A 15311-nucleotide genomic window follows, 5' to 3' on the forward strand; every position below is an offset into this window, starting at 1 on the left:
TTTCAACGACTTTGTGCCAAACTGAAGTTACGCTGCCCTCTACGCTCACGAGCGGTACCATCCCGCTGGGCAGCGAACCGGACCATCCTCTGCTGAGCGCTGGACCAGCTGATCTCTCTCCGACACCTGGACGAGAGAGAGTCGCCTGCTGTGAGGTCGAACCGGACCATCCTCTGCTGAGCGCTGGATCAGCTGATCTCTCTCCGACACCTGGACGAGAGAGAGCCGCCTGCTGTGAAGTCGGATCGACCGCATCTTCCCTCTTTCTTCGGGACCCGCAGCTACCGCGAGCCAGCAATCCCTCAGACGAAATCCGGCAGAAAGATCGAAGCGAAAGGCTTCTCCACTCTTCAGACGAAGTAGGCTAAGCATCTTGCACACGTTTCACTAAACGTTCATGAGTTGGTGTTCTTTTAATTCCTAATTCATAATAATCTTTTCACAAGACAAGTCCGGTTAGGGTCTCGTTAGTATCAAAATTACTCTCGTAACATTTGAATGCTGCCCAGACTCACGACTTTACCATCGCTCATCCACCTTAAATAATCCTGTCACTTTAACCATATAGTCTTCACATTTCTGTTTGTTTTTATTGTTGTCTGAATCATCATTTCATTTATTCACCTTGATTTATTTAGTAAATAAACATATTTAACCGTACGTCGTTGTCTGTGCTTACTTGCTTTGATGTGGAGAACCGAGGAAACTGTATAAAGAAGTCACTAATTCAGCTATGAGACTAACTAAATTGATTTAAATTGATACAAGTTAACCTTGTTTAGTCGGATTTGATTAATTACCTCCGGATTATTCAAATAGACAAAACATCGGAGGTGGTGCCCCATTAACGAGTGTTTTATTAATCTTCAGTGATTAATACCTTGCCTTTAATACAGTGTATCTCCTACATTCATAATGAGGAGAAAAGGTTGAAGCATCAATAATTGTTATTGGAGAGGATGGAGGTTTGATGGTTCACATAAATAAACATGTTTAACTGAGCAGAGATTCATTTTAATGGTGCAACAGAGCTCTGCCTAATTTAAAATCTGGATCAACTCATTTTAAACCTGGTTTTACTAAACTCAGATTAGATCTGATCTCAGATTAAATGAATCCTTGTTGGTGCAACCAGCCATAATCTCTGTCTTCACCTCTCTCTCAGTGTCAGCGAGTGTCGGTGATGTTGGAGAGCCTTCAGAGAACAGAGGACCTTCTTCCTCTCAGAGTGAAGGTAAAGCTGCTGTATTCTCTGGTATGTATGGAAGCCCTGAAAGACAACGTTTAGTTTTTAGTTTGGAAAAGTTAAAAGTTAGTAAGACTGACTGCATTATAACTGAGTGAAAGCAGAGACAGGAGTACTTGATGAGCTTTAGTTGAAGCAGTATCAGAGTATCTGCAGCTCTGAAAGACATTACATATAAAGCATTTAATTCAGCTTCTTCAAAAAGACCCTAGAAGCTATTTAAAAGTCTTAAAATCCATCTACAACGGTCTTGAATGTTTTCCTTGGCTACTGTGGACTGTAACATCAGTTTATTTTGTATGTGGTAAGAACAGAACAGTAACAGTGGGACTGTTGTGACAGTGGATTGAGCTGCAGGAGGCAGGAATTTCAGTCAAACCATCAGATCTGCATCAAACTCTGTCTCTACTGCAGCTACAGCAGCCAGGAAGCTCATCAGCTCAAAATAGACAAGTGATTGAAATTTACATTTCAGTCTGTGTCGTATTATAAAGGTGCAAAACATCACAAAAATGTCAGAGTAGGAAAAGTTGGTGAATCAGTAACCTTCCTCACATTAATACATCAAACACAAATATTATATCTTCATGTTTTCACATCTCCTCTTCTCCAGTGGTTTATTGGCACCAAAGAGGAGAATTTGTGGCCGACTCCTAATATTCTTGTAGAAGTATGATGTCATAGTTGCAGGAGGTCATTTGTCACTTTTGATTGGCTGCTATTCTTAAGAGGGCGGGTCTTACACAGTATGAGCAGGCCAGAGGTCAGACAGCAGAGATGGAGTCGAGTGTAGAGGAAGAAGAGATCAGAGTGCAGCTCTTTTCATGGAGGCCATGATGGACACTGAATAATAACCATTATTTCTGAAGCATTTTGTCTGTTTGTCAAACTGAATGAACTGAAACTGACCATCGGCTCAGTGCATGGTTTTCAACTGAGATGTGGGGTTTACCTGACCATGAAGTCAAAGTGGTTGATAACTGTGAGGACTGAGTGGAGTGACAGTGGAAAGCTAGCTGAGCTCACCTGTGGTTCAGATAAGGCCTGCATCCTTTTTTTTGTTGAGTGGAAACCAAAGAAACCAGATCAATAATGGCCTGTATGGAGCCACCAGGCTCAGTTTTAATAAAAAACAGTACAACTGGTCTTTATTGGGGGTAGTTTAAATGATATTGGTATTTAAACATCAGCAAGTGATTCCCCAAAACAAGAAAGAGTAAAAGAAATTAAGAATGCACCTGCAAGAGAGCGTGAGACTACATATCTATATAGACAGAAGGAGAATATTAAAACTGATGCTACAGGACTCTTTGTGACATTTCAACCAGAAGATGGCAGCAACACCAACAGCTGCTCAGTGGTAACCAGTCCAGGGCTGTGGTTGTACTGACCAGCTCCCTGACGGATAGATTTATACATGTATGATGTTGGGGTACATGAGAGAATGATGTGATCAAATATTATTGTTAAGATAGCTTACTGTAACACAATTACAAGTATCAAGAATAGTTTCCATAGACATCTTGCTCCAACTGTAAATTCAAAATCCTGCATTTCAGTTGTTTTTTGTTTCTATTTGTCACTCAGATGAGATCGTTCCAGTACCAAAGCCACAACCCATCTCATATTACCAGAAAATGCTTCAATCAAACCTCGAGGATAGGTTTAATTGTGCACAAGAGGGGTGGGCAGAGAGGAAGGATGAGCAACCTCTGGTTGATATCTACACAGAGCTGTACGTCACAGCTGGGGGTGACGTAAACATCAACAAACAGCACGAGGTCATTCAGATGGAGGTGAAGCCAACAACAGAGGAATCAATTAAACCCTGTGACATGTTCAAATCCCCCTCTGGTAAAGAAAGATCCATAAGAACAGTGCTGACCAATGGAATCGCAGGAAGTGGCAAAACATTTTTTGTCCAGAAGTTTTTGTTGGACTGGACTAACAAAGAAAACAATCAAGATGTGCATCTCATATTCCCCTTTACCTTCCGCCAGCTGAACTTAAGGAAGGATGAAAAGTTAAGTCTGACCGAGCTGATTCATAAATGTATCAGAGAAACCAAAGACATCAAGGAAGAGGCTCTGAATCACATATTTACGACTCTGCAGTCATCAGGAAACACCAACTATGACAAGAGTAAATTCAAACTTCTGTTTGTTTTGGATGGACTGGATGAGAGCCGCCTTCAACTGGACTGCTCTACTGATGAAATCCAGGACACAGACTTTGATGTGACACAGTCCACCTCAGTGGATGTGCTGATGTCAAACCTCATCAAGAGAAATCTGCTTCCCTCTGCTCGCCTCTGGATAACCACACGACCTGCAGCAGCCAATCACATTCATTCTGATTTTGTTGACGTGGTGACAGAGGTCAGAGGGTTCACTGACCCACAGAAGGAGGAGTACTTCAGGAAGAGATTCAGAGATGAGGAGCAGGCCAGCAGAATCATCTCCCACATCAACACATCACGAAGCCTCCACATCATGTGCCACATCCCAGTCTTCTGCTGGATCACTGCTACAGTTCTGGAGGATGTGTTGAAGACCAGAGAGGGAGGAGAGCTGCCCAAGACCCTGACTGAGATGTATGTAGAGTTCCTGGTGTTTCAGATTCATCAGACAAAGAAGAAATATGACCCAAAACAGTTTAACCAAAAAAAGTGCATTCAGTACATTAAGTCATTAGCAAAACTGGCTTTCCACCAGCTGGAAAAGGGCAACCTGATCTTCTATGAAAGAGATCTTAATGAGAGTGGCATTGATGTCAGAGGAGCCTCAGTGTACTCAGGAGTGTTCACAGAGATCTTTAAAGAGGAACGTGGGAGGAAGAATGATGAAGTCAAGATGTTTAGTTTCGTCCATCTCAGTGTTCAGGAGTTTTTGGCAGCTTTGTATGTAGAGATGTCACTCATTAACAAAAAAAAGAATGTGATGTCTGAACCAGCGCAAAATTTTTTCAAACATGTGCAAAAGATTTTCAGTAAACCATCAATGACAGAGGTCCACAGGTTTGCTATTGACAAGGCCTTACAGAGTCTAAACGGACACCTGGACTTGTTCCTCCGCTTCCTCCTTGGTCTTTCACTGCAGACCAATCAGACTCTCCCTCAAGGCCTCCTGCAAAAGGAAAGAAGCTCACAGACCAATCAGAAAACAGTGAAGTACATCAAGGAGAAGATCAGTGAGAATCTGTCTCCAGAGAGAAGCATCAATCTGTTCCACTGTCTGAATGAACTGAATGATGGTTCTCTAGTGGAGGAGATCCAACAGTACCTGAGATCAGGAAGTCTCTCCACAGATGAACTGTCTCCTGCTCAGTGGTCAGCTCTGGTCTTCATCTTACTGTCATCAGAAGAAGATCTGGACGTGTTTGACCTGAAGAAATACTGTGCTTCAGAGGAGGCTCTTCTGAGGCTGCTGCCAGTGGTCAGGGCCTCCAACAAAGCTCTGTAAGTGAACAGATAATTACTAACTGCTGTATATCACGTGTAGGGTCAACTAATGAATGTTTTAGATTGTGATTAGTTGGTCAATTGAAAAACTTGCATTGTTTCATTAGTTTCCTAAACTTTTCACGAATGTGAGATGCTAGTATGAAAAACACTGTCTAAACATCTATTGATCACCTGAGACTCTCGATTGTACGACTCATCAACACAATAACAGTTTCTACAGAAATGTGATGTGTTTTATATTGTATAAGACAGAAACAGTATCAGTGTTTGTCTTTGTCACTAATTGTCCTTCAGGCTGAGTGGCTGTAATCTGTCAGAGAGAAGCTGTGAAGCTCTGTCCTCAGTTCTCAGCTCCCAGTCCTCTAGTCTGAGAGAGCTGGACCTGAGTAGCAACGACCTGCAGGATTCAGGAGTGAAGCAGCTGTCTGTTGGACTGAAGAGTCCACACTGTAAACTGGAGACTCTTAGGTCAGGATTAAAAAAGACATGTACAGAGTGAACCATAACTGTTCCTTTATGTTGTCATTGGTCTCCTGTCATGTTACCAGTTCTCTTTGAAGACACTGCTCTGAAACTGAGTGTATCAAAATACAATTGTAAGTTAAATCAAACAGAGAGAAAAGTCTTCACGTCCTCTACATTTCTTTTTCAGTCTGAATGGCTGTAATCTGTCAGAGAGAAGCTGTGAAGCTCTGTCCTCAGTTCTCAGCTCCCAGTCCTCTAGTCTGAGACATCTGGACCTGAGTAACAACGACCTGCAGGATTCAGGAGTGAAGCTGCTGTCTGTTGGACTGAAGAGTCCACACTGTAAACTGGAGAATCTCAGGTCTGACTTCAGTTTCTGTGAAATGACCACTCAAATGTTGCTTGGCATCTGGTTAAAATGTGCTTAAGATAGTGTTATCAAACATTTGTAGGAGTTTTGGACATTTGGACACGTGTATTATTCTTAATAGGTACACTAAAATAAACGATGTCAAGGGCATTGTATACAGTAAAGTTATATTCATCAATTACCATGTCATGTTGTGTTTTTTTCATCAATTGTGCATGAAATGTATAATAACCCTAACCCAGGGAAAATAACATCAGGAAGAGGAGGATCCTTCTCCCAGGACCGACATACAGGAAGTAAATGTTGCGTGTACAGAACAACAAAATCACAGTTCACAGATTTAATTCACAATTTCTGTCTCTATACATTCATAAATATACATTGTCCTTTGTGTGTGTGTGTGCGCACGCGCATGTGCCTGTGTGTGTGTGTGTGTGTGTGTGTGTGTCCAGGCTGTCAGGCTGTCTGATCACAGAGGAAGGCTGTACTTCTCTGGCTTCAGCTCTGAGATCCAACCCCTCCCATCTGAGAGAGCTGGACCTGAGCTACAATCATCCAGGAGACTCAGGAGTGAAGCTGCTGTCGGCTGGACTCGAGGATCCAGACTGGAGACTGGACACTCTCAGGTATGAACAGACAACAAGAGCTCACACACTGTTTCTTTGTCACATTGACAAGCTGAGGACTGTTGGTTCACAGTCTGAACCAGCAGCACTGCTGATAACAGTGAAGACAGTAACTGATGTGCTGAGAGTCCCTGTCCACACCGAGACTGACCTCCTGACTAACATCACACCACCATCTGCTGTTGACCATTTAATGACACTGTAACACACACTCTGTTTGATAAATACAGTTCAGTGTTGATTAACCAGAATAAAAACTCATTAAGAGGTTTAAAGTCGATTCTTGATCGTGGAAGCAGAAGTTCAAAAACAGTTAGCTCAACGTCAATTTAGTAGTTGCTCTGGAGATTCATTGTGTTTTTTGTAAAAGATCTTAAATTTTAAGATAATGACGAGACTCATGAAATGTCACATTATTTAATGTTATGTATGTAAAAATTGAAAGCTGTGTATCATAAATACATTTTATTGACATTCATTAAACTAAAGACAGACTCAGGAGTCTTCAGGGGAGAATAACTGTTTGGTATCAACAGAATCTGGATGGGACCGTCCACTTTTAAAAGTGAACCACAGTGACCGACCTGCTGCCAGCGACCAAGTCGAGTGAGAGGAGAGGGGTCTTTTTAAACTGGTGACCTCTTCAGCAGGAGCTCACCGAACTTTAATGAACTGTTTAAACAGATGAAGAGAGAAAACATGTCCACAACTGCAGATGTTAATGTTAACAGCTAAATAAAAGAGAGAGAAGAACTCATTTTCATGAAATGAGTAACAGAGAAGAACAACACAGTCTGTTTCGGTGAGGATGTGATCTTGTTTGCTGTCAGTTGAAGGTCAGACAGTCTGAACATTCTCTGTGTGAGTCCAGTTGTTTGGTTGTAATTATCTGTGTGATCTGAAGCTGGACGACATCTTTTATTTAGTTAAACTTTGTGCTGCATGTTAGTTCAGATGATCAGTGATTCAGCAGAGCTGCTGATGTGTGTGAAGTGTTTCAACATTCAAACACTGAAAGCTTCAACTCTCACTCATGTTTGAGTTCAGAGGCGATTGCTCTAAGACTGCAAGGGAAGCTCAGCTTCCCCTAAAATGTCACCCCCCCCCCCCCAAAAAAAAGTGGTGAAATATGTACTGCTGTGTGTACATTTCATTGACTAAATACGCGCTAGAAAGCCTTCATCTTTTGTTCAGAATCAGCTACTTATCACAGGTAACCGGCGCAACTTCCTTCTCATTCATCCCCGCAGCGCCGCAGCGCTTTACACAGTCGGACGCTCAGCTTCTACTGACTTCAATGGGGAAGCGTAGAGCGGGTTGTTCCACTGCAGCGAAACTAGACGCTCATTGGATAAATGCTGGGCTTTGTCCCGCCCATCGGACGCTCAGCGTCTCTGGGGGTCTATGGGGCAGTGGGCTGGCCCGGACGCTCGGCTTCTGCATGATGATTGGATGAGCTGTCTGAGGCGGAATCCTTTTTTGATTGACAGCTTAATGAGCGAATCAGCGATCTTGAAGAATCAACATCCACCGGAGCATTTTCAAAGTTTTTCATTCTGTTGTTCTGAACTGATCCGGAGACTTTACCGATCCCCAGCGATTGTGTCTTTGTTAAAAACGACTAGCGATGTGTTTGGCGACTCTGTTCTGTCACTCTGCGGTTTCTTTCCCCAACGAGCAGCGGCAGCTGTGGAGCTTCTCCCCCCGTCACGGTCACTCACACTCACAGGCGGTCACACGTCACAGTAGCCTGGCGCAGCAGCCCGAGCTGCTAGCATTAGCAAGCTGCACATCGTGGCAGATAATATGAATGTTGTCGACCGGAAAATGAAAAAAAAAAAAAGAGCTTCCCCTCCTTGAAAGACCAGCAGCCGCCACTGTTTGAGTTGTAGTTTCTGGTGATGTAGCTGATAGCAACATGTAGCACACCTCACACAATTACCAGAGTTTGTTTGTAAGTAGAGCTACATTATAAAAAGCACTGCCCCCTACAGGACAGACAGCAAAGACTCCACCAGTGATGATATCTGAACCCTGAATGTTTAAAACCAGCGTGTTGTCATCAGTGATTTGAAGCTCTTATCATATTTAACTGTGAGATAACAGGATTATGAAGTTGCGTAGAAATGAGACTGCTCAGTTTTAAGTGGAGAGGTTTTAACAGCCTGTCAGTATTAATGTGCTATAGTGCTCCGCAGTGATATTGTTCTTCATGTTGAGTTATTATTGACACATTTCTGTTGTTCAGGTTAATTATTAGAAGCCAGCTGTGAATGAAAGCTACAACCTTTAGACATTTAAGATTTAGTTTGAGACGTGTGAAGAGTTTCTGTTTCATGATGGACACAACAGGAGAACACAGTTCATTCAGGTCAACATGAGATCGTTTCATATCCGCCAGCTCCAACATGCATTCATTAGTTCTTCACAGGTTATTTAATGTTCTTTGACTTTCTTTAAAAGATGTTTAAAAGCTTTACGTTTGCTGTCAGAAAGTGTTCAGATACCTGATCTGACCTGATGTTCATCAGAAGGAGTTTGTCCAGTTGTCAGGATTTTTTTCTGAATACTTTGAGGACGTCTCGTTTGTTTTGTTTTAAAAGTCGAGGTTCAAAGTTCAGTCGTAGTTTTATTTTATGTTTCATATATTTTCCACTGTGGTCGATTCTGTCACTTCACATTATTAAATGTAGGAAAATGAATTGATTCAATGATTATTCAGTCGAACAGCTTTTTATTATTTAGTTGTTGTTTGTGAATATTTGATGTAAAGTTTGAGTGTGTGTATGAAGTGTGTTTTATAAATGCAGCTGTTTTGTCTTCATGGTGATCTGAGTGAAGCTGTATGAAGATCATTGATGAGGAAGCTTCTGAAGGTTCATCCTGACTTTGTTTCTTCCTCCAGGGTGGAACATGGTGGAGAGCAGAGGCTGAAACCTGGTGTGAGGAAGTGTAAGTGTGTGTTCACTTTGACTGATGAAAACAAGGCAGCACATGTTAAAGTAGTTTAAATCTAAAGCTTGTGTAGCTGCATTCAATTGTCAGTTTGAAAGAAGATCCAAAAAGATGAGTCATTGTGAAGTTTTTTGTGTTCAATATCTTTATTGAGTTTTCTACAAAAAAAACAACATACAAATATAGAGCACAGGCTAGGGAGACAAGAGTGGAAGGTTATGCCATACTGTATGTAACAAAAATAAAGTAGTACAGTTTCAGTTCCTTCACATATACAACATGCCAGTATAAGTAGCCAAATATACATAATATATTATATAAACACATACAGACATAGACAGCCACAAAAACAAACAAACTGTGCTGTCAGACGAAAACAACCATAACAACAAGAACAACAGGCGATGGGGCCAAGTCATTCATAAGCAAAAGAATCGTATATGGTATACAGAAATAAGAGTGGGGGGAGTACCCCCCAAAGACAGCATCCATTCTTTACATTCCACTACAGCAGCATCACTAATATCAAGTGCATAGTAACTCAGGTAGCCCGCTATGAGTTAATCCATACTGTGTTTTCTCACTTATGGTCCACCACTCTCTTGTCCTATTACAAACCGAGATATTGTTTGCTGATTCCCATATCCGTTCCCATACCGCCTCGTCCACATCCACATTTAGATCATTATTCCAGTCTCTGCTTGTGAAAGCAGGTTTACCTTTGTCAAATTTAATGAGTGCCTGATATCCAAGACCCAGAATACCTTTTTTCTTGCCAGCAGTGACTATCTTTTCCAATGGGGACAGTTGGTAACAAATCCCTGTGTCTTTGTGGCTGTTTAAAAAACAACGTATCTGAAGATACCTAAAAAACTCATTTCCTAAGAGATTGTACTTTTCACACACTTGACTGCATGATAGCATTTCATTCTTTTCATATAAGTGCCCCATAGTAAGGATGCCTTTACTTCTCCATACCTCAAAGCCCCTGTCTTTAGTGCCAGGACAAAAATCTATGTTGCCCCATATCTGTGAAAGGGAAGACAGCTGTCCCTCAAGACCTTCCAGTTTCTTTATATCCTTCCAGGCCTTGATAGTTGCATTTATAATCATATTGTCACCAATAGAATTTTTTTAATCTTTTTTTGTCTGGATGCAAACAAGAGACCACACAAGGGATAACCAACCTGTGAGGACTCTAAGTCCAGCCATGTAGATTCACTATCATTTTTGATCCAGTCAGCAATGTAACGCAGCTGTGAGGCCAGCTGGTACAACCTAATGTTAGGGACTGACAGGCCGCCTTTTTCTTTAGGCTTCATAAGTCTGGCTAAGCTCATACGGGGTCTTTTTCTGTTCCATATAAATGCACTAAATCGACCGTTCAATTCTTTGATCACTTTTTTAGGGAGCAGGATTGGGAGCATCTGAAATACATACAGAAGTTTAGGTAAAGTATTCATCTTAATTAATGAAACCCTGCCTAACATGGATAGTGGTAAGGAAGTCCATCTGTCCAGGTCCTCGTATATACGTTTAAGTAAAAGTGTAAAATTGGCCGCATACAATTGGTGAAGGAATGGAGTTACCGCAATACCTAGATATGTAAAGCCCTGTGGTGTCCATTTGAGTGGGTAAGATAAAGGGGCTGATATGTTTGTGTTGCGGAGACCACCTAAAGGAAGTGCTTCTGATTTCGAGAAATTTATCTTGTAACCTGAGAATTGACTGAAGCAATCGATCAGGTCTAGCACTGCTAGTATTGAGACATCTGGCTTGGTAAGAAACAGGAGAACATTGTCAGCATACAGAGATGTTTTATGAGTCTTTTCGCCAACTGAGATACCTGAGATAGAAAGGGTTCGCCTGATAGCCTCTGCCAACGGCTCGATAGCAATTGCGAATAGTAAAGGGGACAGAGGGCAACCCTGTCTAGTACCCCAGCCTAGCCGGAAATAAGGCGATCTCTTGCCATTGGTTAATACGGCTGACAATGGGTTGTCGTATAGTAGCTTTACCCAGCTAAGAAATGCTTCACCTAGGCCTAATGTCTCCAGAGTAGAAAAGAGATATGGCCATTCGACCCGATCGAAAGCCTTCTCTGCGTCCAGACTAACAACTATACAGTCAAGTTTACTAGATTGGGATAGCTGGATAACATTGAGAAGCCTCCTCACATTACTACATGAATTTCTACCAGTAATAAATCCTGTTTGGTCGTTATTGAAGGCAAGACTGTTTCCAGACGCAGAGCAAGGGTCTTAGACAACAACTTAAGATTTGTATTTAACAAACTTATAGGCCTATAAGATGCACATTCGTCATCAGCCTTTCCTTTCTTCAATATAAGTCTAATATTGGCCTCCGTTAATGACCTTGGAAGAGATCTATTTTTCAATGAATCATGAAACATATTAAGCAGGGGTTGTATAAGTAATGAATTAAATTCTTTATAAAACTCACAACCAAACCCGTCCGGGCCTGGTGCTTTGCCTGCTCGAAGAGCGTTTAGAGCAACCTTAACCTCCCCCTCTATTATTGGTCCATTGAGTGTTTCTCTCTGCAGATCTGTGAACTCAGGTCGGCCAGGTTAGACAAGAATAATTCAGAGAACTTCTGATCTGGCACAGGCTGGCTGCTCTCATGTAAATGATTATAGTATGCCTTGAATACTTTGTTAATATTTTCTAAATCTGTTCTTCGTTTACCTCCACTATCTTTAACAGCTGAAATACAATGTGAGTCAGATTTCTTATTAACCAACCTAGCCAGATATTTATTTGGTTTATTTCCGAATTCATATAGCCTCTGTCTTGCCAGTCTGACACTCTGTTCAGCTTTATGGGTAAGCAAGGTATTTAAAGAGGCTTTGACAGCCAACATTGTTTCAAAATTGACATCCGAGGGATTATTAGCGTATGTTCTTTCAGCCTCTGACAACTTAGTTTCTAACTCCCTCTTCACGCGCTTCACGTCTTTTAGTTTTCACGTAAGATATTATTAGGCCTCTAGAGTATGCTTTGCTTGTCTCCCAAAGAGTAGAGGGAGATACATCGGGCGTGTCGTTGATTTTATAAAATATCTTCAGTTTGGAGGTGAGATAAGAGATGAAATTTGGATCATCAAGTAATGAAGAATTAAATCTCCACATCTTAGTAGGAGGAACACTCCCTTCGAGGAGGAGCTGGAGGAATATAGGGCTATGGTCTGAGATTGTAATATTCCCGATAGAGCAAGAGGTTACCAGACTCAGATTAGATTTAGGAATGAAGAGATAATCTATTCTTGAGTTACTTTTATGGACATTTGAGTAAGAGGTAAAATCCTTCTCTCCTGGGTGCATGGTCTTCCAAACATCTAAGTATCCCATCTCCTCACATAATTCCAGTGCTGCCCTGGCCCTTTTGGTGAGGGGCCGTTCCTCTAAAGATGATTTATCCATTTGAGGGTCCAAGAGGCAGTTAAAGTCTCCCCCTATTATTGCCTGTTCACATTCTTCCTCTGCAAACTCTGTAATAGCCTTTGTTATTAGCTCTGTTGGGTGGTTAGGGGGATAGTAGATATTCATTAGAGTAATGCTCTTACCAAATAATATACCTTTAACAATAATGTACCGTCCTCCAACGTCTTGGATACATTTTTCAGCCTTAAATGGTAATGATTTATGAATTGAGATGCATACCCCTCGACTATTGGGGGTAAAGGATGAGAAGAAGACCTGTCCCACCCATTCACGCTTTAGTTTGACATGTTCTGCGTCCTTGAGGTGAGTTTCCTATAAAAAAGCAATCTTAACTCCTTCCTTTTTCAGGGATGTTAGAATTTTCTTGCTTTTAACTGGGTGGTATACTCCTCGCACATTCCAAGAACAAAATTTTATATCAGCCCCCATCAGATATAGTTATTAACATGTCTATTACCGTGGATTATGTGGATACTGTCTCTCTTATTCATCACTTTAGCCATTATCCCAGATGGGGTAAAAGCTGTTCCATAAGTAATACTTTTTAACATTCAATACAGTTTCAAAACAATATGAGACCATGACCAAACCCCTGTAGAAACTATATACAACTACCTTTACAAGGTCCTGGGAGAAAAAAAATGAAGGAAAGTTAAAAAAAAAACAACTAAAACCCACAGAGGATCTCTGGGGTTGATGGACCCTGAATCCTTCAAAAGATGCAAACATATCAGCTTAGAGGTGGCACGCCCTTAACCACATAGGGATAAGAACATAAATACGATTACATCCATAATCATAACAAATAAAGACCCCTATATGCAGTTGTTTTTTTTTTTTTAAAGAAAACAGAGTGAATGAGTAAGAATTGTTATAGTAACATATGTAGCAACCTTAAATAATACTGCCTAGTGAGATAGGACATCAGGCTCTGTCCTGCACAAGTTAAATGTAATAACATAAGTGTTCCATCTCTCCTAGAAAACTTAGGAGCACATTCACATTATTAGGGCAAAAGTCATTCTGCCCCACTCAAAGGAGCTGAATCTGGCGATGAAAACACTTACCCCAATAAATGCATCTATGACAGTTTCATTGATTCAATATATGCAGACACTTCGCCCGGAGTGTTTTTGTGGAGTCGTTTACCGTGACCCTAAGTGAAGCTGGATACAGCATGGCGTAGCGCGCCCCGGGGACGTTCTGCAGCTCCCTTTTAACAGCCACGAAATCCCGTCTCCGTTTCAGCGTCTCTGCAGCAAAGTCTTGGAAGAAATATATTCTGACTCCTTTGAAGAGAACTTCCTTCTTACGTTGTGCAGCCTCCATAACTCTCTGATGGTCGGAAAAGTTGTGGAATCTGACGATCATCGCACGGGGGCAGCCTCGATGCGGCAGGGCCGGGTATACGGTGAGCCCGCTCCAGCTTTATCCGATCAGCTTTGGTCTCGATGTCCAGGACACGGGGGATCCACTGCTCCATAAACTTCACCGCGTCGCTGCCCTCCACTTTCTCAGATAATCCCAGGATCCTCAGATTCTTCCGGCGGCCACGGTTTTCCTGGTCCTGAAGACGCTCATCAATCACGCCGGTGATATTTGCTGTCATTACCTCCACGACTTTTGCAATCGCTGGGTCTAATTCAGGTGTGTTGTCTGCGTTATCGCCATTTTGGCCGGGCAGCGGCTTCTCCGTTTTGGCCTTCTTAGTCTGTTTCGAAGGCATTTTGCCGGTCAAATTGCCCCAAAAGTGCTCCAAAGACATTACACGGTGTTAATACTCCATATAATCATAGCTAGGTTGTTAAAAAATAAATGAATAATATGAAGTTGAATATGAAGTTTTGATCTAATTAACAGTCAGTCTGTTAATAAAGCAACAAATAAACCATCAGCTGTGTTAGATGATAAACTGCTGCTGTATTGTGTCTTGTTCTCTCCATCAGATGTCTGTGAACTCACAGTGGACACAAACACAGTAAACACAAACCTCAAACTGTCTGACAACAACAGGAAGGTGACAGCAGTGAGAGAGGAGCAGCCATATCCTGATCATCCAGAGAGGTTCGACTACAAGCCTCAGCTGCTGTGTAGAAATGGTCTGACTGGTCGCTGTTACTGGGAGGTCGAGTGGAGAGGAAGGGTTCATATATCAGTGAGTTACAGAGGAATCAGAAGGAGAGGAAACAGTGTTGACTGTTGGTTTGGACGGAATAATCAGTCCTGGAGTCTGAGCTGCTCTGCTGATGGTGGTTACTCTGTCTGGCACAATATGAGAAGTACAGTCCTCTCCTCCTCCTCCTCCTCCTCCTCCTCCTCCTCCTCCTCCTCCTCCTCCTCTGTCTCTAACAGAGTAGCAGTGTATGTGGACTGTCCTGCTGGCACTCTGTCCTTCTACAGAGTCTCTGACACACTGATCCACCTCCACACCTTCAACACCACATTCACTCAACCTCTTTATCCTGGGTTCTGGTTCTGGCCTGGTTCTTCAGTGTCTCTGTAGGAGGGACACACACACACACACACACACACACACACACACACACATATACACCTCCACACACAACATACACTATGGCAGTAGAATCGTGTCATAATGCGTGCACACATGTCAACTGAACGTGTCACACGCGCCTGTGCAGCGCCTGACGTGTAATGTAGTTTCCTCACTGACTTATAATGGTCCCCCGTTCACGCGCACGTTCACGCGTATGACTGCTGCA

At 42.1% G+C, this 15311-nt stretch overlaps 1 protein-coding gene across 1 annotated transcript; it reads left to right on the plus strand.

Moving 5' to 3' along the window:
* The first annotated feature begins 1169 nt into the window (after nucleotides 1–1169).
* On the plus strand, nucleotides 1170–15120 carry LOC311265564 (protein NLRC3-like). The gene is made up of 7 exons (XM_084367357.1): nucleotides 1170–1234; nucleotides 2849–4703; nucleotides 5004–5177; nucleotides 5362–5535; nucleotides 5997–6170; nucleotides 9076–9122; nucleotides 14535–15120. Exons 2-7 carry the CDS (start codon nucleotides 2884–2886, stop codon nucleotides 15089–15091), a joined length of 2946 nt encoding a protein of 981 aa, XP_084223483.1. The 5' UTR covers nucleotides 1170–1234; nucleotides 2849–2883; the 3' UTR covers nucleotides 15092–15120.
* The last annotated feature ends 191 nt before the right edge of the window (nucleotides 15121–15311 follow it).

The sequence above is a fragment of the Pagrus pagrus genome (genome assembly GCF_965226575.1).
Source record: "Pagrus pagrus genome assembly, chromosome: 2".
NCBI classification, from domain to species: domain Eukaryota; kingdom Metazoa; phylum Chordata; class Actinopteri; order Spariformes; family Sparidae; genus Pagrus; species Pagrus pagrus.